Below are 25021 nucleotides of genomic sequence, written 5' to 3'. Positions count from 1 at the left end.
ATGAAACCAAAAAAACCAAAATCTACATGTATAAATTACACTTTCACGATAGAGATTACACTACAGTATTTGTATGATGCGAATTGAAAAAATTTCTTTTATCATTTTTACAGTGCAAATATTTATAATATAAAGTGAGCACTGTACACTTTGTATTCTGTTGTAACAGAAATCAATATATTTGAAAGTGCAGAAAACCATCCAAAAATATTTAATAAATTCAATTGGTATTCTATTGTTTAACAGTGCAATTAATCATGATTATTTTTTTGAGTTAATCGCATGAGTTAACTGCGATTAAATCGACAGCCCTACTTAAAAGGGGGAAGGCAAAAAAAAGGGAAAGTGCAAGCAGACAGGTAGGAAGAGCCAGACCTTATAACAACTAGAAAGTGCTACAAAACTAAGGTTCTTCTAGTGTTTCTTTAAAACTTCAGGGAAAGTTATACTTTCAAAATTTTTACGTACTTGGCATACACATTTTCATCAACATGAAAATAGCATTTATTTTAATTAACCCACCCACACCTATAAAAGCGGAGGTGAAACTGACCAGTATATTTTAAGCTCAATGTTGATTTAGTGGTCACTAGATAAAGTTATATGCAATATTTTAGGTATTCCCTGTATTAACAGAAGTATCTGTATTACTGAAAATACAGAGACAAGTACACTTCTCAAATTGCAGTCTGCAGCACACCTGCTGGTGGTCACATGATGCTGGTTCCTCTCGTTTCCAGGAGCATCTACAGTTATGATAATCTGCCAGCTTCACTGACATAAATTGATTTTTACACACTGCTCTAAACAGTGTTATGAAAGCTGTCAACACACACAGTGCTAACAGCTCCAATTTTGAACTAAAGTACCTAGGAAAATTGTAGTATTCCTCAACAATCTATTGCATGCAGAAAGATACTGCACAAGAATCAGAGGCCTAAGGCAGGGTGGATTGATTTACAAGTGATTTTAAGTAACCAACTTTAATCATGATTTAAATCAGCAAACAGGAAACTTTGATTTACATTGATATTAATTGTATTTTCCATGTGGAACTTTTCAGTTATTTTCCTAAACAACAGAGCTTCACTCTCATTGGTTCATATAACCATTAACAGTTGATTTGCAACCAAATTTGGTATTCTTTGCTATCTGAGAGGGTATACTATCCCTATACATTTAAACAGTTATATGTATAACACAAGTATTCAAATTCTTAATTTTTACATTTTTTGTGATAGACAACGGTGGATGATGCATTTCTTATTTACTAGGTAATTTTTTTACTCTCAATTTGTGTCAAGCTACATTTGAACACAAAATAGAATTCAGTTAAAATGTATAAAAAGCATTTTAAAATGAAGTTTGCTAGATACATAAAGTATCAAATTTCAATTTAACCCAGCTTTATTAAGCAAAGGCTGTAGATAGTGAATTGATTTGTTTCTGGTCACTGTGGGCCAGATTTTCAAAGGTATTCAAGTGCCTAAAGATGCAGACAGGTACCTAATGGGATTCTCAAAAGGGCCCAAGCAGGGCAAGGTGCCCAACTGCCATCAAAATCAATGGGAGTTAAGCATCTAACCTGCTAAGGAGGTTTGAAAATCCCACGGGACACCTGCCTGAATCTGTAGATGCTTAAACCCTTTGAAAATCTGGCCCCATGTCCTTTTTGAGAACTAGCAGATCTCACTTTCTCCCCAACCTGTTTTTTTCTTAGATTGGGAGTTGAAAAAGCAAGAAAGCTTGTTTTCCTCTTCCAACCTGTGTCTCAACTTCGAGCTAACAAGTCCAGAAGAAATTTTCTCTACACACCTGCTAGAAAAAGTTAAACCAAAAGTAATTTAAGGCCACAGCTTTTCTGCACAACAGAAAGTTCCTATATGTGCAAAAAAGCCAAGACAGACTACATATACTCAATGAAATACAAAAGTCATTGTGACATATATAAAGCTTGAGTTGACCTAAGAAGTTAAAGATATTTTCCCCCAGATTCTGCTAAAAAACTAAAAAAGCAGCAGCCTTTAATTCATTAAAATTTGAGGAGGGCTCATTTATGCAGCATATTTTTATTTAAATGATTTTAATAGATTATAGTAAATTTAGGCCTTAATACAGGCTAACAATTTCAAGTTCAATTTTCAATTTTAAGAAAAATGTATTTAATTTATATTAAAACTTTTAAGATCAATTTTTTATCCACCTTGGTCATAATGGAATAGTTGACTGACTTGCCAAGGCTCAGTGAACCCAGTAAAGGGGAGGTAAAGTAAGACCATTTACAACACACACAAAGGATTGTAAATTAACAGTGACTAAGAAAGGCAAGAAGAGTCCGTTTCAGAAGTCATTTTTCCCACCATGCCATTGAGCCTCTCCGTAGTGCTGTATTTCAGGTGTCCCTAGAACTGAGGGCATGTATGAACCATAATATAAATCTTGGAATACCAAGGCACAATGAAGGTTATCAATTGACTAGTGGTACCACTGAAGATCAACACCAACCCAAAAAAAAAAAAAAAGTATTTGTGTCATCTGAAGAAGCCATTGTAATATAAGTGTTAATTTAACAGTTTTGGGTTTTTTTGGCCAGCTAGTTTAACACTATTGGCTCTGCATTTATGTCTGGAAAAATATAAAAAGCAAGCAGCAGCACTCTCTATAGTCTGGCCGTTTTCCGGCTGCTAAAAAACTGCATATTATAGTTTATGTTATTTTTTGGAGAAGCGTCAAAATACAACCTGTTACAAAATAAGTTACCCCACATGCTTCTTTTCCCCTACCTTCTTTATTTTGTGGATATACTTTGTAAGGACCTTATAAGAATATTCCACATTGTTCCTTTAGGTTCATATAAGGAAAAATAGCTGCTCTTTGCAACTACAACTGACACGGACAAGTTTACTAAGATTAAATAAAAATGAGGTGAAAAACTGGATATTTAAAATAGACTGCTATACTTTAAACAGGTCAAACAAAGTAGCCAGAGGGCAGTGCAGAATAGTAAGAACAGGTTGCTGTACTTGCAACTGTTTGAATAACAATTCACTGGTCCTACAGAATCAAAATAACCACTACAGAGTAGAGTGTGTTTCCCAACTTCTGCTAAGTCTGTATATTTTCAAATAAGTTACTAACTTCCAGTAAAATGACCATTTAAGCTCCATTTCATATTTATAAATCTACAGGTGATTTTAATATTTGGTAAAATTATATTGTACAAAGAATGAAGAATTATTCAGGCAAAGAAATGTGCACCAGAAACATTCCCAAAACAAAGCTCGCATTTGAGTGTTCCAGCAAAACATGTTTATAGTCATGTATAAAGTGCAATTTGCTAGATTTTTTTTTTTTTTTTTTTTTTTTAAAACTGGGTGACACATTTATATCACGGGACAGAGCCTGATCTCAGCAATGGTAGAAACAGTCACTTGTCCCAAGACTTGCTTAGATGCGGTCTTTGAGCAATACGGCTATCATCATTGATAAATAATCAACACAGAAAAGATGCCCACAAAGAGGAAAAACATTTTAAACAGAGGGTGCCAGCTCCTAGCGTGTAGGCCTTGAAACAACTGGCTTTGTCTGCCTCTTCTCTGTCCAAGCACAACAGCAGGCAGGAGGTGTTACTGACAGATTCCCTTGATCTCTGCCATCATAAAATGACCAACATTAAATTAGCCTCTTTCTTGAGAAAGGTGGAAATGGACAGCAAGGCTAAGACAAAATGTTGGACAAACCACTTTGGAAAGAAAAAAGGATTTGCAGTTTGCATGCTTAAAGTTCAAAGAATGGAAAGGAAGATCAAAATGCTGGGGGGGCGGGGGGGAATCAAACACGCCAAGAAAGCAAGTGCTGGGTATTCTAAGGAAGAGGAGAAAATACACCTGGTGCAAAATTTGGCAATATTTCTAATAAAAAGTTTTATAAAGGGATGAGGAAAATACTCCTTTTAAACTGAATTTTACTAAAGATTTGCACAAGAGGCCCTGCTGGGAAACTAAACTAAACAGGTACTTTGATTATCTGTCATTGCCACAGTCAAAGACAGGAAGGTTGATGCTGCTTCCAAACATCAGCTCTTCGATAACATTTTCAGAAGACTAGACTGTAGAAGCCAGCTGCTCCGAGATGACTTATCTTCCATTTTAACTTGATTTTGATGTTACTGAATGAGGATGGAAACTTTACAGACTGACTCCCTGTTCACCTATCAGTAAATTTTTCATTTCATCTTTAGACTGTCGGGATGTGTTCTTCCTGGAAAAGTGAGTGCTTGTATCTATCTATTTAGAAAGAAGCCATCTGAGAATCCCCTTCTAAAATTTCATCGCACCTTGCTTGTTTATATTTTTTTTAAAAAATGATGCTTAAATAACCTCGCAAATAGGTGAGAAACCACACTTCTGTTATCCCAGCCCCATCTCGCCATGTATGTCTTCCTGAGGAATCAGTTCTGAAGAGAAGTTTTTCCTTCTGGATAGTTGCCTTTATTCATATTAAAAGCATTAAGACAACTTATCAAGCTTGTCTTCAGACTTGTAAACACAGAAGCCCTTTTAGTCTTTTCAGAAGACTAAGAACTATAAAGATAATGAGCCTAAAAAATGAAATGAAAGTTTGGAAAAACATTCAAATAAAGGAAAACATTTGAAATTAGAATTTAGGAGTAACACTAAAGCTAGAATCTGAATTTGTGGATTAAAAGGAGTGGTTGATTAGTAAAATCAGATTAGTGAGTGAGTAGGCAAAAAATTTTCTTGAAGTCATTCTTGAGGCAAAATTCTATACGCTGTTACAGAATGGAAGTGGACATTGGTTCTGGTGATTGCTATGCAGAAACTGGGTCCACATCAACTGTCAATTTTTTTTCCCAAAAGAAACACATTCCTTATAAAAATCTAAGGAGAAACCTCCCAGCATAGCATACACATCAATATCACCATCTTGGCTCCTTATTCAAGTAGAGGTTTCCAAAGTTAGCACAAGCTGCTGTGTTATCTCTCTATTTTTAGCTCTTAAACAGTAGCTATCACACATTTACCACAGCACTGGGTGATTTGACAGCTGTATTATCTGAGTAGGATTAAGCCAGAAGATGGTTGGTTGGTTGTTTTGAGGGAAGGGGTTGTGTGGAAAAATTAAGCCTCAAACTCAAAAGGAAAAGTCTACTGATGATTTACCTCTTATCTTACTAAGTCTGGTAGGCTGAATTTGGAATAATTGCTCCTTTTTGGCTTCAGTAAAGTTATTCCAATGGGCAATATTCCCTATTTTCATGTTACACTAATTACTATATGTTAAGATTTTTAAACAATTTAGAAAAAATGCAATTGCAATTTTTCGTACATTTGCTTGTTTCTTTTTCCCTTTTCATAAAAACTGGTCTACAATGACCTGGGACAAAATTTTATATAAATATACTTAAGCTTTTATAATATTGTTCTATCATGGAAACATTTGTCTAACATTTTAATGAACGTTTAAATTATATAAATAGGAAAAAGGTCTTTAAGAGTTGTTACAAAAAATATTCTGTACAGGAAGCAAAATCTATTTCTAGACCTGATGCCCTTACTGAAAGAAAACAACAGATTAAGAAAGCATTTCTTAATGAGGGGACGGATGCAGCCTTTTTTATATACTAAAGACCACATGTCAACTATACATGACAAGACTAACCCATTTATTTTGGGATTCTAGTTCAGCAGTAGAATTGGAATCCCATTGGTTAACATGAGGATAAATACACGCCTTTATTTTCTTTGTGATATTAAAAAGCTTTCAATATGCTTTTGGGAAAACAGGTTTGTGATCCCTTTAAAAATCTGGAGTCTGACCTGTAAATAACCCATGGCCAGAAGCCATGGCTAAGAGCTAGCCTGAGTCTGGAGGAATTTTTGGAAGACAATTCTGTTAAAATGGAAGGGTCCAACATGTGAGCAATGTGGCAATGAAAAAAAAAGCCCAAAACCCATGGTCCAGAATATGAAGAAAGAATTAACTATAAAAGTTCTTCTCACCCTGGAAAAACTAAAGGGATACTACAGGTCAAGTCTGGGCAAGGATATCAGTTGTTTTCATACATGCACACTGTGTTGATACCTTATAGTAACAGTTATTCTATATGGTGTACACAGAGATTTAAGCAACAACTTCAAGGTAACTGGTTGTCTCCATGTTAACTGCTTTAAGGGAAATGGAAATGGTTTATTGTGTATGTTTGATTTTACCCATATTCATGTACTTTCATGGCAAAGCAGTAAATAAATCCCAACACTTTCTTCAGATGTCTGGACAATTGTGAAAGTCACATTTGCTTGCATGGACTGAAGTGTTTGAGATGCCTACGTGGAGTAATTTGGTAAATCTTGGAGAAAATGGTTGTTCACTTACGTAAAGTATGTAGGAACAGAGAAGAATGATTTATTCTAAAAATTGTAAATATGTATAACTTGGAAAAAAACTTTCCGCCCCAAAAGTCCTGAATCATCTTTATTTTTAAATAATGGATTGCAATTAAATATGTGGTATGAACAGAGTGTGGTATGGTCTTTCCTGTACTTCATTCATACAACTTAAATGAAAGTAGTACAGGGAAAATTATCTGGCCTCATGGCATGGAAAGGTGTTAAATATAACGTGACACATTGTCCTTGGGTTACTGATCTTGGTTTGCTTCTTTATGATTTGAAGAGCTTGATTTTTTTTTTCTGCCTATTTTGTTCCTCCGATATATTGGGAATTAGAAGTCTGGTCTTCCCTGCAATGCTTCTCAGACATCTCAAATATTTGCAGACTATCACACCATAAAGTAGTGAGGCTGTTGAATCCAAGACATCTTTCTCCAATCTATTCATTGGGCGCTGGACTTAATATCAAAAGAGAATCAAATCCAGGTATAAATCCATGATTAAAATTCCCTTTCAGTTTGTCAAACTTTATTTGCTTGTGAAGTTACTACATCATTAGTTCTCCAGAAATGCCATAGAATTTTCCAGACCAAGACAATACCTAAATGTTTTAAAGTAAAAATAAAAACAGTAGGGGAAGTTAGACAAAAGCCATTCAGGATTTCTTCATGCATCATTAAAATGGGATTGTGATCTTTTCATTTTTTTTTTTTAAATTTCACAGGTCACCTTCAAAACTCAACATTTACATAGCACTTAAGTTGTAGCTTGGGAACTTAATGTATTACAATCTTATTCCCTGGGCAAGTTAGTGATAGAAAGGTAAGGAAGGTGTCACTTGATTCATAAAAATCAAAAGAATCATAATTTCAATGGTTTTACCCTCTGCAGCATAGCAGGGGGAGGAGGAGAGAATCACTGCCTTCTCCTGCCCCCCACCAGCTCCCGGTCCTCCTCTTGGCGGAAATTCTGACAAAACAATGTTGTCAGAAATGCGTCAAGTGGGTATCATTAGAAAGCCCTTTCTCCCACAAACATAACAGTTCCAAACATAAATTTAGAATTTTTGCTTTTTAGATTATATATATTTTGTTTGAGAGTTTATACTTTAACACAGTGATTTATTGCTTACATAAAAAAAGAATGATCTTTGGTAATCCTAGGGAAGTTAGCCTTGACATGGTAGGACTGAAAACATTTATTCATCAAAGTCATCATCTAGGGCAACACTGCTAGACATGCTGTCACACTAATCCTCGCAAATCTCCATATAAAGCAGGCTGCTGGCCAAACATTTGAAAGGTAGTGAGCATCTGGTCTTCACACATGAGTATTTGATTACCAGAAGGATTGATTGGGGAGTGCCTGGTAATTCACACACTGCTGTGATCAGTCCAACATCCAAGACCTACCCAGGCCTGAGGGGAGGGTAGTTTGGGATGTGCTCAATTATCCTGGAGCCACTGCACAACTTGAAAATTTGCCCTATTAATAGCAGGTAAATACACCCCTCATGGTGGCAATTTCTCTATTTGTCTGCTTCTTGGAAAGTATCCACCAACGTAGATCTGCCAGTGTCGTAATGTTTGTCTTCAAACGGTAAACTCCACATATGAATGTCTCCAGTGCATTTATGACCTCACCAGTGATTGTCTCAGCCATTCAGAGCTAGGAGAGGCTCTTTGGAGGCTGAATTAAATGCCTTCCAGTAAGATAATTTGATCTTTTCAGCTAATGTAACAGTAACGTCATAGCCTGAAAAAGTGTGGAAACATGGCAGCGCAGTGACTTTTAATGGTTCAAGTGATAGAAGCATCTGAGGGATATACAGTGATTCTGTTCACCAGTAGTAGGCACAAAAACAGAATCTTCTGGAAGTCTTCGGTAGCATCCCACGGAGAGCACTAGAACATCTGTGTCTTGCGCAAAAATTTTGAGTTTAGTAGCATTTCTCTTTGTGACACTGATGGCATTCAAGAGAATTCTAATGGCAGCCTCCTCATGGGACCTACGAAGAAACTCCACTGAGTAGCATGAGGCAGTAGCTTCATTATGCTATGCAACAACAAAAATATCTGCACAATTCTTTACATGCTGGAGCATTTTTCCTGCAAGATGTATGGTTGATTCATCCTTTGTGCGAGTATGAGACAGTAGCTTCTTCACTGCAACATTAGGGATGTTTATGGAATCAATGATTTTGTTTTGGACAGGTGTAATGCTATGGAGTCTTCTTTTTGGTGAGATTTGTAATTGATTCTTCTGCATACATGTCAAACACGAAGTGGACTTCAACATAGGTCCAGTATTTTCTCTGTAGTCTCATAGTTAAGTGTTCAACCAAATTCTGGCAGGTGTTACAAGTTTCTGGTTTGTTGAGAGCTTGTCCCTCAGCCATACCAACTACGATTTCTATGCTGAAAGGCCTCTGCTGGCATAAGGCACTGGGTCACATTGTGGGTAGATGCTGGCTTGGGAATACCATGCACAGAATGCACTGGTTTGCTTTTGGTCTTGCACATATGCCCGGTATCATACTGCCTGGTAGGTGACACAGCTAAGAGTGCCAAGCTTAGGTCAGACTGCCAGAAACTGGTGGTATATTCTATCATAAGATTTCACCAAGTCAAAATACTATACTAGTTATTATGAAGCCATAGACAATCTGTTTCAGACACTCTAACCCCTCATGCACCATCCAGACAAACCAGACTTCTGCAATAAATGATTATTAAAACCCAAAAATCACATGTATTAGGTTCTTCCAGTTCCAAAAACTACAAATACACCCCTGGTCAAAATATACTTCAGATCTTACCTAAAAACCATACTGGCAGCCAAACCTTTAGTAACTAAAAACTAAAGGTTTATTAATAGAAAAGAAGAGTTAAGAGGTTAAAATGAATCGTATAATTACAGTTAATTTCAGAGTTTGTAGATCATAATACCACCAGTGATGTTAAATCTGCCAGTTTGTAATAAGTCTCTCTAGTTCACCCCAAACATTGGGGTCCTCAGTCCATTGTTCAAAGCTCTTCTTTGTTAGAAATCATAATCCAAAGATGTGGAGCAGGAAAAAGACAAATGAATGTCTCAGTCTGCAATTTATACTCTTAGTTTAGGTACATGAAAAGTTAATGGCAAAACATGGAGTCCTGGGTCACATGTGCCTTGCTGAGACATGAGGCAAGCATTGCCTATGTGCTGCCTGAAGAGACATCAGGAGTCGTCCCTGGAAGAGGTGATGTCCTTAATAGACCATCAAGCAGGCTGGCTAGGCTTGATGTTAATTTGTTTTGAGGGTGTTACCCTCAAACACAACAGGTTTGAGATACAAATACATAGCAAAGTTTCATAACTTCATATTCAATAATGACATGCATATAAACAGGCTAATCATACTGAGCAGACTATAACTTTTCCGATGATACCTTACCTGATTTATCACAATTGTGCAACAGTGGTGATATATCAATGATGATACATTAGTGAAAACATGGTCACCTCTCTTTTAGACAATGTCACACCTTGTTCCATCACATTCAAACATATATTGTGGTACCATGAAGAACCTGTACTTCCCCAAAGTCTCATACAGATCAGACCACACAGATTAGGATGCAACCAGGACATGAGCAAACAATGATCTGTCTGCAGTTAGCTCTGTAACAGTCCCGACCACCTTCACACTGACTTTTTTCTTTGCATCTGAGCACAGCTTTAGTCTGTTCTTACCTGGAGCCCACAGATGGATGAAGTCCTCAAAACCCTAAGAATTATCCAAGACTCCATCAAAGTCATGATCCAAAGTAGCCATTCAACTGATAACCTGTAGCTATCTATCACTGAAGACGCCTTCCATCTTGACATTAATGAGCACCAGTCAGTTATATGCGAATGGGTTGCCAGTAAGAGTAAGTTCATCTTGTAGCTTTAAAATTGCCCCTTCCTGGCATTTAACAGCACCCAATGAGTTTATATCAGCGGTGGGCAACCTGTGGCCTGCCCACCACTGGTTTAAATGGTGCATGGTTACTTCTGCTATGCTTAAAGTTTTGTTCAAAATTCATCTGAGTTCTGGGGATTGGGAGGGGAGAGAGAGAAGAGCACTGATGTTGTGTCATACCCCACCAATCTCCCAAAGGCTTTCACCACTCTGTTTTCGTGTTCTAGGGCTTCATCTAAACCAAGTGCACAGAAGGGAACTGGTGACCTTTTAACAACCCAATTTCCTTTTTGAAATTCTTATATTTTATTTATTTTTTATATATATATATACATATACATATATATATATAAAAAATAAAATAAATAAATACCACTGAATCACCTTTTTTGCCAGTGATGACAAATGAACTTGAAGCTCTCCTTCCATTTACAACCATCTATAACATTAAAAAAATTAATCAAGTATCACATTCTGAGCATTAACTGATAATACAGTACTGTCAGTCGAAAGCCACAATTTAACTTTGCGAGGACTGAATATTTGACATGTCTGTGTTAAAATACACTGAAAAAAAAGTTGATTTTGAACATTTTCTTGAATATATTTACATAATTGTTTGAGATTTGCCATGTTTGGGACCATTACGTTCCTGGGAGAAAGGGCTTTCAAATGCTACCAAACTCAACCCATTTCCAGTGACACTGTATTATCAGTTTCCACCAACCGGAGGACTTGGAAGGGCAGCGATTCCCCCACTGCCTTGCTACAGAAGGTGACACCATTGAAATTATAATTGTGCATTTTTTTAAAAACAAAAAAAAGACACCTCCCTTGCCTTTCTATCATTAACTTGCCCACTGAATTACAGATGCTTCCACACTATTGAGAAAGACCCACTGTTGAATGTCATAGTGACCAAAGGAAGGCTCAAAGAGAAGGAAGTCAGAGAAAGATAATTAATGGTGCTTTGGAATAATGATAGGTTTCAGGAGTAGCAGCCGTGTTAGTCTGTATTTGCAAAAAGAAAAGGAGTACTTGTGGCACCTTAGAGACTAACCAATTTATTTGAGCATAAGCTTTTGTGAGCTACAGCTCCCTTCATCGGATGCATGCAGTGGAAAATCTGAACGCATCCGATGAAGTGAGCTGTAGCTCACAAAAGCTTATGCTCAAATAAATTGGTTAGTCTCTAAGGTGCCACAAGTACTCCTGTTCTTTTTGGAATAATGATGTATTTCTACAAGTTTAAAAATGTCATTTACTTGGATAAAAATAAATCTTATTTTGAACAGATTCATTTATTGGGTCAATGTTTTATTACATTTTAATTTCTTGAGCACTTGAAGCTTTTTTTTTGCCCCCCCCCCCCCCCTTTTTTTTTTTTTTTATTAAAGAAATATGTTCTTTTATCACATTTGTGGTGACTTAATGCTACTTCTCTGTATATTTCGGCTTCCACTACAAAAGTGTTTATTAGTATATTTACTCCACTCTGTCATCAAGGACAGATCTACACTACAAACTACATTGCTCAGGGGTGTGAAAAATCCACACCCCTGAGCAACACAGTTATACCGAGCTAATCCCTGGTATAGATAGTGCTATATCAATAGGAGGGCTTCACCCGTCAACACAGCTACTGCCTTTCATGGAAGTGGATTAACTACACCAACAGAAGCAGCTCTCCCATTGGTGTAGTAGTGTCTTCACCAAAGCCTGCAGCTCAGCATTTTAAGTGTGGACCTGCTCTTAGAAGCCCACGCACAGGTAGGAGGAAGGGAACAGATACACTCATCTCAATGGCTCAACAAAAGTAGTTTCCAACTAAGATTCTGCCTCATGAATGCTTCTGATGACAGCCAATAGTCATAATAGATTCATAGAACTGGAAGGGACCTCGAGAGGTCATATAGTCCAATCCCCTGAACTCATGGCAGGACTAAGTATTATCTAGTATTCTCTTAAGTCAGCACTGAATTTCACTTTTTAAAAACGCATCCATAAATCACTAAACCACACATATACAAATGTGTAACTAATATTGTATTTGTCAGGGGTTACAACAGGTGCCTGAGTCAAGTCTCATGGGTTCTATTCCTGACTGCCAGCACCTCACGTAGTTAGGTCACCTTTGCTTTAGTTTTCCATCCACCCTGCATCTATGGAATGGACATAAAGCCTACTTTGCATGCAGGGCCGGTGCAACCACTAGGCGAACTAGGCAGTTGCCTAGGGCACCAAGTGGTTGGGGGCGGCCAAAAGCACGCTCTGGGGAGGCGGTAGAGCGGAGGCGAGCTGGGGCGGGGGGGGGGGGAGGGGGAGCAGCAAGTAACGGGGGGGGGAGCGCCACGCAAAGGAGCGCCACGCCACTCCCCGCCCCAGCTCTCCTCTGCTCCGCCTCCTCCCCTGAGCACGCCGCCCTGCTCTGCTTCTCTCCCTCCCAGGCTTGCGTGCTGAACAGCTGATTGGCGCTGCAAGCCTGGGAGGCGGGAGAAGTGGCGGCGTGCTCGGGGAGGAGGCAGGGCAGAGGTGAGCTAGGGCGGGGAGTTGCTGCACGCAGCTCCCTGGGGCAAGGGAGGGAGCGGTGGGGAGCTGCCGCACGGCTCCCCAGGCCGAGGGGAGGGAGGGAGGGGGCGGCAGAGAGCTGCCGCAGGGGGGGTGCCGAGCTGCCGCAAGGCTGGGGTGGGGGGTGGGCAGCCGCATGTTGGAAGTTTCGCCTAGGGCGTGAAACATCCTTGCACCAGCCCTGTTTGCATGTTTGTGAGGCATTCGTATTCATAAAGCATTGAGACCCTTAGATGGAAAGTTGGAGCTAGACAAATTCAGACTAGAAAAAAGGAGCATTTTTTATTTATTTTTAATAGTGAGGGTAATTAACAATGGAACAACTTAACAAGGGTTGTGGTGAATTCTCCATCACTGGAATTTTTTTAATCTAGAAAGGATGTTCTTCTAAAGAGATATGTTCTAATCCAATCACAACTATTAGACTTGAAGCAGAACATAATCCAGGCAAGTCCTATAGCCTGTGTTATGTAGCAGTCAGGCTAGATTATCACAATGGTCCCTTCGGAATGCCTTAAAATCTAGAAAATGTTACCCAAGTGATAAGATTTCATAAACTAAAAACAAAGATTGCAAAAGAAACTGATTCACATCCACACAATTGTTTTTTCTCCTTAAAACCAAAATGTCTTGTTCGGTAATCTTAAAAATGTGCTAAATAGTTGGACAGGTACTTTACAAAAGTTTGCCCGTGTGGTTCTTCACTTATTCTCAGGTTTGGGGTTTGTTTTTTTAATTATATGGTCTATAGACCATGATTTCAAAGAAATCACAACACTGAAAAAGTGAGATGATTTTACGATGATGAGGCAACCTCCCCTGCACAAGGAGAGCCTAGATAAAAAGCACAACCCATCATTCGCTTTTCTATCTATTCTCTCACCATCTCAATTCTATAGCACAAGATCTCTTTACCAGCATGATAGAACATGCACCATCTTTTAATGAAGTCATTAACACCTTTGAGAAACAACTGTAGAGAGAGAAGACATCCAGGCAGCAGTACTCAGCACTGCCAACTCATAATCACTTCCAACCCGGAGTCAACGCAGCAGCATACCTATCTCCTCAGACCCAAGGAATAGGAGATATTAGATTTCTCCCTAGAGAGCTCTCACTCTTCAGTTACTTCTTTGCCACTGGACCAGCTTCCACATATGTTCAAGGTAGGACAAACCTGAAATTTCTCTTTTGGAATGTTCCTTCGGGCTGCCTTTGCTAAGATTAGGGCTTCTTCCACTCTGTGGCTGCTTAGAAGATCCTGAATCTGTTTTTCTAAAGGTAATGGCACCAAGATGTACACACCTTTATTGGTAGCTACAATTACCTTTCCTGAGTACAGAAGACAAAAAAAAATGGGCAATTGGCATTTTGAACAGTACAAACTGATTTCTAGAGACTTCATTAAATGTTAACATTGCTATAGAATACAGAATGATATAAAAATTTAGTTGTCGTTTTTGTTTTCAAGTTCTGAAGCTCATCTTTGCAATTAATATATTTAACAGATTTTATACTATACCTTTAAGTTTGTCCCTAAAAAAACTACAAAAAAAATTTAAGTCCACTCAAACTAGCAATTTTTCTTCGTTTTCACAGGCATTAATGTGTGTTCTAGTACAGAAAGTTTTCTGTACATCTTTGTATATCATGAAACAGTGAGGGAAAAAGGTGCACCCCAGCCTGCAAACCTATATTTGCATATTTGTCAGGGAAGAACCAAAACCAGAATCATCATACTCTCAACACAAGTGCCACCTTGTTCTGTGACCAAGCTCTTAAACCAGACCTAGAGCAATATACAGCTTATTGCTGGTATATTACTGAATTCTGAGGGTGGTCAGAGTGTTTTGCCTTCCATTGGCTCACAGGGACAGCAACATTGCCTATGTTGGTACTGCTTAGACGATTCATGCTTTAGTGAACTGTAGACTTGAAAACAAATTCCAGTGCAACTTAGCACAGTTCTACCATAATATACAAAGCTATATTATATTCCATGTAGATATGAAACTAAATCCAGAGCTAAAGGAAAGCCAACTTGAAATCACTTCTAAAGCTTTTTTGGCATTATTTTTATGGATATGACCTATGTTTACCAAACAAAAAACATCGGTATTTTCAGTTTTTCCACTATCTGCATTTGTCAGCTTTTTACATATAACCTGTTTAACCTGTTTCTGATTATCTTATACGGCAACCAAAGAAAGTGTTATAAAGTGTGATTCCACACCTACAAAAGGTGGCAGGAGAAGGAGGAGGAGTCATCTGCAAATGTATTACCACAAACTACTCAACTCACTTACAAGATTTTAAGTTGACAGTGTTCCTTTGAAGGAAAAAACTGTCAAATTACAAGTGAGGGCTTCACTGACAGACACCTGCTCCACTTTATGCACAATGGTATCAGTCAGATGACTCGTGCATAAAGTTTGCAAGTGTTACTTTATTCAATTCAAAACCAAATCTCAAAGAATCTCTTAACTGGAGGTTCTTCAAGATGTGTGGTCCCTATCTGTATTCCACTGGGGGTTACACATGCGTACCATGAGCCGGTAGCTGGAGAATTTGAAAGTAGCGTCCATTGGTCCACGCAGACGTGCCCTGGCTCACCTCATGCCTCCGACCAAGGGGATAAAAAGCAGAGCAGATCGACTGCCTCTCCAGTTCCTTCTCCACCGTGAATCAGAGGAGAAGAGGGTGGGTGGTGGAATACAGATAGGGACTACACATCTCAAAGAGCCTCCAATTACATGTAAGTCAACTCCTCCTCTTCTTCCAGTGATGGTCCCTATTGTATTCCACTGAAGGTGATTACCGAGCAGTACTTAAGTAGGAGGAGGGTGCAAAGATGTAAATGGTAGGGCTGAGCAAAGGACAGCCCTTCTAAAGGAGGCATCAGCAGAGGAGTCCTGGACTAGGGCATAATGTCTCGTAAAGGTGTGAATGGAGCCCCATGTGGCTGCTTTACAGATATCAAGAAGGGATACCTCCTGAAGCGATGCCATAGTCATTGCTTGTGCTCTCATGGAATGAGCTCTTATCTCATGGTGGGGGGAAGGTTTGAGAGCTGATAGTGTAGAATGCAGTTAGAGATCCATTTGGAGATCCTCTGAGTAGAGATCACTTGTCCCCCAAGTCTGTTATAATGATGAATAGTCTCTGGGACTTCCCAATTGGCCTTTTACCTACAAAGACCACCACCAAGGACTGCCGGACATCGAAGGTGTGGACTCTGTTCGTCTGAGGAAGAGTGCAGTTTAGGAAAGAACACAACTAAATGGATTGATTGGTTCAAGTGGCTCAAGTGAAATTTCAATACCACCTTGGGAGGTGAATTTGGATAAACGTAGTGGAACTTTATCCTCATGGAATACAGCATAAGGAGGATCCGCCATCATCGATCCAAGCTTGCCAACCCCTCTGACTGAGGGGAATGGCTACAAGGAATGCAACTTTTGTGGAGAGAAGGGAAATGAAGCAGAAAGCTAGGGGTTTAAAGGGTGGCATTGAGAGTTGTGAGAGAAAAAGGTTGAAGTCCCACAGAGAAGTAGACTTGTGAATAGGTGGAAAGGTTCTGATTAGGCCTTTCCAAAATCTAGTGGTCAGTGGGTGAGTGAAGACTGAGTAATCCTCAGAAGGAGGATGGCAGGCAGTAATCGCTACCAAGTGGACTTGTAAGGAGCTGATGGATAGCCCTAATGCCTTTAGAGAAGGGATACAATCTAAAATGAGAGGGATACCCGAATCTTCTGGAATAATGTTCCTTTGATGTATCTGAGGAGAAAAATCATCTCTACTTAGCCAGATAGCATTGCCTAGTAGAATCCTTCCTAGTGTTAGAAAGTATGTCTCGTATGACTGTGGAACATGAGCGTTCTAAGGATGATGCCCATCCATAAAACAAGCCCTGAGGTGAAGCGAATACAGATTGGCGTGCTTGATCTTGCCATTCCACAAGGTCAGAAGCTCAGGGAATGTTGGGAGGAGGATCGCTACTCAAGATTACATGCACAGGAGATTTAGGAACCAAAACTGTCTAACATAGTACAGGGCAATCAGGATAACTCATGCACTGTCCTACCAGCTTTTGCACAAAACTCGTGACGGGTTGTAGCAGAAGGCATGCATAGATCAGGTGATCTGACCAAGGAAGAAATCTCTCACCTGGGAAGTGGTGACATAGGGCTCCTCTGCAGCAGTGTCTTGCATTTTCTGTTAGTTATGAAGGTGAATAGATCTATGATTGGGGTTCCCCATAGATCAAAGATATTGTGCAGTACCAAGTCATGGAGTTCCCACTTGTGGTCAATTGAAAAATGTCAGCTGAGGGAGTCAGAGCGTATTTTGTTTTCTGGGAAGGTAGGCTGCGGATAGGGCGATTTGGTTGCCGACGCACCAATTCCAGAAGCTGACCTCTTCTGAGCACAGGGAGATGGATCTTGAGCCTCCCTGTTTGTTGACGCAGAAGACGGTAATAACACTGTTTGACAGCATAAGGACGTAGTGAGTGTGGATGAACAGAAGAAAGGCCTCGGCATGCCTTCTGGACTGCTCACACCTTCAGAATATGGACTCTTGTGGCATCAAGGTGCCTCGTGCTGCATGGCTGTCCAAGTGAACTCCTCAACCAAAAAGGGATCCATCTGTAGTAATGGTCCTGGTTTGGAGAAGAGGGGAGAAAGGGGACATCTACCCATACCTGTGAAGGATTTGTCCACCACAGTAGGGAAGAAAACTACATTTGTAGGAATTGCTACCATGAAGTTCATAGGATGGAAGTTTGGAGAGTATACTAACTGGAGCCATATTTGAAGGCAACGAAGGTGGAGTCTTGCGAACACAGTGACATAAGTGCATGATGCCATATGACCTAGAAGAGACAGGCACGTTTTGACCAGTACTGGAGGGTTGATTGCCATTGGGGCTACAATATTATTCTTGGTCTGAAACCTGTCCATTGGCAAGAATGCCCTTGCAATAATCGAATCAAGGGTGGCCCAATGAAGTCCAGAGACTGTGCGGGGTGAGAATAAATTTTCTGGCATTTACACTGACCTCCAGGGAAGAGAGAAGGTGTAGCATGGGCCTTCTGGAATGACTTGGCAACAAGGAACAAGTCATCGAGGCAGGGGAAGACAATGAGACCGAGGCATCTGGTGTGAAAGGTCACTACTGCAAATACTTTAGGAAGCGTCAGCGTGGGATGAATATCTAAATGAAAGTAAAAAGAAAAGGAGGACTTGTGGTATCTTAGAGACTAACAAATTTATTTGAGCATAAGCTTTCGTGAACTGCAGCTCACTTCATTCATATCAAGAGCTGTAAACCATGTCCTTTTTTATTAGTGACATTACAGGGGCCAGCATAACCATATGAAACTTGAGTTTACAAATGAAGCAGTTCGGGTGATGGTGGTGGTGGAGGTGGAGGAGAATTAGTCACCATATTTCCTTATACACCAAAAGAAGGGCATAAGTCAAATAAAAGCTGCCCCCTTGGTATTCAGGGGACACATGTTCTATTGCTCCTCACAGTAATAGGGAGTCTGCCTCTTGCTTGAGAATAGTCTTGAGAGTAATCCCCAAAAGTTAAAGGGGAAGATGACTCTGGAGGAGGTAGGGATGCAAACTCATTCATATAGCCAGAATGGATGACATTCAGCACGCACTGATCTATTGTTACTGCACTCCACATGTTGACAAAGTTTACTAGACGACCTCCAAATGGTGTATGAAAGTTGGGTAATGTTGGGCTCAGTGGCTCGAAGCTATTGAGGTCCCATCAAAAATAGTGCTTCTTTGGGGGGTTGAGATTGGGATGCCATACCTATTGCAGAAGGTGCAGGGAAGCAGGTCCTTTAAACCAGCTGCCATTGTGTGGCAGTTCATAAGTAAGGCTAAGATTATGTCATGGAGGTTACGGAATCTGTGACTTCTGTGACCTCCATGACATTTTCCATTTCAGCCCTGGGGCCCCGGCAACTCCCAGCCACTGGCCCCACAGCTGGGGGACCCTGGAACTACCAGCTATTACTAACACCGGGAGGGGACTCTGGAGATCCCAGCCACAGTGGGTGCTGGACTCCCCTTCTCCCATAGCAGGGCTGGGACTCAGCCCCATTTTATCACTGTTATTTTTAGTAAAAGTTAAGGACAGATCACAGACTTTAGTGAATTTGTTTATTGCCTACGACCCGTCCAAGACTTTTACTAAAAAAAGTGACAAAATCTTAACCTTATTCATGGGGCAGAGGGTAGCCCTATAGTCCTTCCAGGTAGGGATAGAAGGATGTCAGTCTTCTGACTGAATAACTGATTCATTGAAAAAAGAAAAGGAGTACTTGTGGCACCTTAGAGACTAACAAATTTATTGGAGCATAAGCTTTCGTGAGCTACAGCTCACTTCATAGGATACACTCAGTGGAAAATACAGTGGGGAGATTTATATACACAGAGAACATGAAACAGTGGGTGTTACCATACACACTGTAACGAGAGTGATCAGGTAAGGTGAGCTATTACCAGCAAGGGTGGGGGGGGGGAGGGGAGAGAACCTTTTGTAGTGATAATCAAAGTAAGCCATTTCCAGCAGTTGATAAGAACGTCTGAGGAACAGTGTGTGTGTGTGTGTGTGTGTGTGTGTGTGTGTGTGGGTGGGTGGATGTGACCCTCCACGCTATTCTGAATCTTTCTAGGGAACCCTGACACACACAACTATGTCTCTCTTCACTTAACAATGCCAGTAGCCATGGCTCTACAGGATGTGTCAGCAGCTTCAACTGCAAATTTGAGGTTGTCTTTGCTATTACTTTGCTTCATCTATCACCACCTGGAAACAAGCTCTGTCCTGTTATGGAAGACTGTCAGTGAACTCTGCAAACTTGGAGTAGTTCAGGAAGCTGTACTTGGCCATTAGTGCCTGGTAGCTGGCTATCCTGAACTGAAGGCTAGATGATAACATCTTTTTCCCAACAGGTCTAGACGCTTAACCTCTTTGTCCACAGAAGCAGACCAGGGGGTTGCTGTCTAGCCCTTTTGGAAGCTGCTTTGACCTCCAAAGAGTTGGGAGAGGGGTGAAAAACAAGGATTAGCCCCTTACCAACCTGAGTAGAGGATGTCAAGGAGTTTGCTCTAGGATTCCTGAATCTCTTCAAGAGGAATCTGTAGTTCACCAGCAACTCTACAAAGATGATCCTGGAACTGCCTGAATTCACTTGGGTAAGTAGGAGTGGAGTGGGGAGGGAGACAAAGGGGTTACCGGTTTGTCTGGAGATGAAGACGGAATCTTGCTGGTTCCAGCAGAACTGATGGATCCAGTGCATAATGCTCTTCCTTCTCTGAGGGGAGGCAAAGAGTAACTTCCTAGCAGATCTGACCAACTCTGCAGGGGTGTATTGGTCCCAGGGGCCCCAATATGGCCAGTAGGAAGAGTTGAAAGGGGTATGTGGAGGCATCCTGGCAAGGGGCGACAGCAGCTCAGAGCTAAATGTGGAGATTGATCCTCAGGTGGTGTAATTCTTTTGGGCAGCAGAGGATACGTAGGGTAAGGAAAGAAAGGCTCCTCGATTGCTTTGGAGTTTCCTGATGAGGAGAAAATTGATTCCGGTTCCAGAGGTGGTACCATCAGTGCCACTGGAGAGAAGCTGCGCCTCAAGGAAAGAGCAGGAAATGAACTTCAAGTTGTTGACTCCCCAGGTGATGTTATAACATCTCTGGAAAGGAACAGACCCAATGGAGGGGATTCTGGATCCACCAGTGTGAAGATGTCCTGTTGAGCAGCATGGGACCCAGTCCTCCCCAGTGCAAGCAGGGTCATCTTTGCCCAGACCATTGGAGCCAGAGAGGATGCTGTCGAAGACCTCTATGGACAGGCAGTGAACATCTTTGTCAGTGCTAATGGATCCAGAGGTTTTGGAGGTGTGAAGCATGACAGTACCAACAGATCACATTCTGTTATCAACAGAGCCCAATGTTTAAGAGCTTTCTTGTCAAGCCTCTGGCACTTAGTACATTCTAAGTCCTCTTGGGTTGAGATGCTAGGCTTGCTCAGAGCTAAATGCGACTTCTTCAAAGTGGATTTCAAGAACGGCAGTCTCATGCGTTTGAGAGTGCTTCCTGGGTTCCCGAGAAGATCTATGAGGGTAGATTCTCTGGCACCAGCATTGGCCTTAGCAGCAGGAGGCTTAATCCTTGCTAAGTAAGGCTACTGTAGGGTGAGGAGGGGAGAGAGGAGAAAGTTCCCTGGCCTGCTCTGATTGAGGCCTCATGGCCTTTTCCATGAGGTGTTTTTGAAGGTGGAGTTCCTGCTCTTCTCAGTGTGGTTGGGGAACTTGAGGCAGATATTGCATCTCACTGTGATGTGAGCTTTTCTGAGGCAGTACAAGCAGTGTCGGTGGTTGTCGCTGATCCAGAATGATTTCTGGCAGGAAGCAGAGTTTGAAGCACGGAGTCCTGTACCCACACAAGGTGGGGGGCGGGGGGGAAGAAGTGTTCCCCCAAAGATGAATCTAGCATTAAAAACTATGAAGACACTAGAGGGGTAGCTGTGTTAGTCTGTATCCACAAAAATGAGGAGTCCAGTGGCACCTTAAAGAGAAACAGATTTATTTGGGCATAAGCTTTTGTGGTTTTACCCAAAAAAGCTTACGCCCAAATAAATCTGTTAGTCTTTAAGGTGCCACCGGACTCCTCATTTCTATGAAAACACAAACTATTAACAGTACAAGATACTAAAAACTATTTGCAAAGCAAAATCTTATCATAAGGGACAAAGCTGAAGCTACAGACAGAGGTTCTGACCCGGATCATGTGGTAGTGAGAAGGAACTGGAGAGGAAGTCGGTCTGCCCCGACTTTATCCCCTCAGTTGGGGGCACAAGGTGAGTCAGGGTGCATGCACAGACCAACAAAAACCACTTTCACATTTTCCAGCTCTGGGCACAGGATGCGCATGCATAACCACAGTGGAATACAATAAGGACCATCACTCAAAGAAGAACAAGAAGTTTCATTTGCAATGTTTTATAGGAATATAGGACATAATATTCTTTAGTGAAAACGCTATTAACAGCAGGATAAAGTGTTACATTTAAGGATGTTCTATTGTTTGTTTGTTTCAGGAGAGGTAGCTTATTCTTCAAAGGAGCCCCCTTTTTTTATTTTATTTTATACTATGTCAGCATAAAGTTTGATTTTTAATGTTCCAAGAAATTCATGCAAAGAGATAGGTGTACTAGCAATACCTTCAAAGTCTTGTAGGATGTGGCCTTCCTTAAAAGATAGGGTCTGTTTTAGTAGTTGATCCAGCATGCTATGCACTGTAATAAACTCATCGTCAAGAGCAACTACATAAGGAAAACACAGGGCTGCTCCAATCACATTCTCTGACCAGTGCACAGGAGCACGCTGGGAAATGCCATCCACAGTTGCAAACATACCTGCAAAGAAAGGGAAGACAGTCTGAAGCATAAGCCAAAGCCTGCAGTTTTCCAGGAGTCAAGCACTGGAACCTTTCTTGCCGTGAACCCAGGATTATGAATAATTTACAAGTGTAAACAATGAAGGACTTTTTACAATGGAAAGGCATTTCTGTTAAACTTTTTACAAAACACTGAATCTTCAAGGATCCTGTGGCAATTAGACATTTGTTGATTAATTATGTTCGAAGTAGGATACAAAAAAATTCTTGCATACAGGAAAGTGATACAAGCTTCATTTCAATGCTTATTCCTCCTAGATGTAAATAATTCAAGTCCAAGAAACTTACAGTGAACTATTTCTTTTAAAAACAAACCATGTGTATGCATTTTGGATGCCCTTTAACCCAAACCCAAGCCAGCATTCCATGAGCCTGTCCCTTCTAACATGTGTGTATATATATATATACACACACACACATTCATATTCCTACAGGTTGCCTGAGCGTTCTTCCTCTTGCAATTTGGCCTGTCTACTCCCTTTAACATCTCAAATGCCAGCAGAACATTTCAGTCCCCAAGTTAATTCAATTCACCCATATTTCCTGAGTCAATTGCTATAGCAGAGTGAGGGCCCCAACTCTTTCAGAAGAGAGGGTTTTTTCCCCTTACAAGGCATGCATCTACAAAAATTGAAAAAAAGTCCAGAAAGAAAGGCAGAGGTTCTTGCAAAGCAAATTGCCACACAAGGCAAACAGAAAAAAATACACTGAAAATTTTATAAAAACACATTAAAAATGAAGATACAGTCTCCAAAGTCTTAGTAAATTTTTAGTAAGGCTCTTTCCACTTAATTTATGGTTATTTTCTCTGCTATACGCTACGTATTTTGGATTTTTTCAAGTAGCCATTCAATAAGTTTGACTCATCTCTCTCTTTTGGATCATTTACTACTAATCATACTATAGACTTTAAGAATCTATATCTCCCTCCCCACTTCCTCTCAGATTTATGCAGCATCTCTGTTCGGAGAGAAAATCCAATTAGCACTTCCAAAAATTGTGCAGTAAATTCCTTATGTCAAATCCAAGCCACACTTTTATACAGAATACTCAATATCTAGAGATAATAAAAATCACTTAAATTAAGCCTCATAATATAATTCAATATACAAAGTTTAGAATGTTTTGGTTTTAGTGATAATTTACAGGTACTCTAGACATTTAAGTCCTGTGGAACAGGTAGAGCCTGGGCAGCAACAATATAGTACTTTCTCAAGCCAATTTCTGCCTGTTTACCTCAACCCTGAATCTGAAAGGCCTAAGTAGCTCGATTACATGTTTGTCTCCATCCTCATCTGAAATTGCCACCACCACTGCCAATTATTGCCAGCATTGGTAGTTTTTGTGATGTGGACATGTGGCTACTGGGAACTAGAATGAAATCAACTCATTTCACATAAGAAACTGAGTAACTATGTGATGGTAACAAGCGTTAGCCACTACTGAACTACACTAGCTTCAAAACTGGAAGTGTAGAGGTTTTTCCATTTATCAATTTTCAGTCATCCAGACACCAGCATTTTTCTTTTGAAGCATGCTACTGAGCACGCACATAAACAAGTCAGGCAAACTAAGCCTCACTTTTCTTCTCTTCTGCTTTTGACTTTGTTTGTCAAAATGGGATATGTCCAATTAGGTAAAGTGATAGAACTTTTGCCTACCACAAAAGCTGATGGTATTAGGAGCTTTCCAAGTGGGTGAGAATAGGGAAGAAAACAACTGTATTGGTAACTGATGACTACACAGTCTGAACAGCTGTGAGGAAATGCACCACATAACCTTCCTATTCCTCTGTCTAGTAAGCATGAGTGGAAATGATAGCCAGTATGAAAAAAAACAACCCTCATCAACATCTGCTCTCGTCCTGTCTACAATAAGGCTCAAGTATTAGTGGGAACCATGTTTGAAATGATTATTGTTAGAAGAGTGGTAACACTTAAATGCCAAGATATATAGAACCTATGTTACAAAGCAGCTGTAAAACCGTACCAGGAAAAGTGCTGGAGGCACATAATTCTGCTTACAGTGAAGGAGGAGATGTTAAAAATAAAAATTTAGAAAGTTACGGTGAAACAGAATGAAAGGGAAGATGTACAAATTCAATAACAGGCAATTTAAGTAATGAGACACAAGCAGTTAGACACTGTCTAGACTAGGGAAAAGGCATGAAAAATGAAACCCAGGCCACACTTATGTTAAAAACAGAAGAATGGCCATACTGGATCAGACCAATGGTCCATCTAGCCCAGTACCCCGTCTTCCGACAGTGGCCAATGCCAGGTGCTTCAGAGGAAATGAACAGAACAGGGCAATTAAGTGATTCATCCCTTAACATCCCGTTCCAGCTTCTGGAAGTTAGAGGTTTAAGGACACCCAGTGCATGGGGTTGCGTCCCTGACCATCTTGGCGTTCCCAGACCTGAAGAAAAGCTCTGTGTGGCTTGAAAGCTTGTCTGTCAAACAGAAGCTGGTCCAGTAAAAGAGATTAAAAGAGACAAGGCTGGTGAGGTAAATATCTTGAGTAATTTTGTATCACCTGCAAACTTTGCCACCTCATTGTTTACCCCTTTTTCTAGGTCATTTATGAATATGTTGAACAGCAGTGGTCCCAGTACA

At 40.4% G+C, this 25021-nt stretch overlaps 1 protein-coding gene across 11 annotated transcripts in view; it reads right to left on the bottom strand.

The window, feature by feature from the left end:
- The window catches only part of TGFBRAP1 (transforming growth factor beta receptor associated protein 1), a 66738-nt gene that overhangs the window by 30630 nt on the left and 11087 nt on the right, over positions 1-25021 (bottom strand). For 6 of the 11 annotated variants that reach the window (XR_006287624.1, XM_043536519.1, XM_043536522.1 and 3 more), the window contains exons 3-4: positions 22171-22365; positions 14105-14259 (exon numbers count right to left, since the gene is read on the bottom strand). Coding sequence is in view for 10 of the 11 variants with exons in the window: in XM_043536519.1 (XP_043392454.1) it covers positions 14105-14259; positions 22171-22365 (350 nt within the window). In the remaining variant the exon portion in view is untranslated. Of the gene's footprint in view, positions 1-14104; positions 14260-17985; positions 18142-22170; positions 22366-25021 lie in introns of all 11 variants that reach the window. The other 5 variants (XM_043536504.1, XM_043536516.1, XM_043536505.1 and 2 more) reach the window with 1 other exon arrangement.

The sequence above is a fragment of the Chelonia mydas genome, chromosome 1, assembly GCF_015237465.2.
Source record: "Chelonia mydas isolate rCheMyd1 chromosome 1, rCheMyd1.pri.v2, whole genome shotgun sequence".
NCBI lineage: Eukaryota > Metazoa > Chordata > Testudines > Cheloniidae > Chelonia > Chelonia mydas.
The sequence above is the reverse complement of the archived record's forward strand: the minus strand, read 5'-3'. Positions and strand labels throughout refer to the sequence as shown.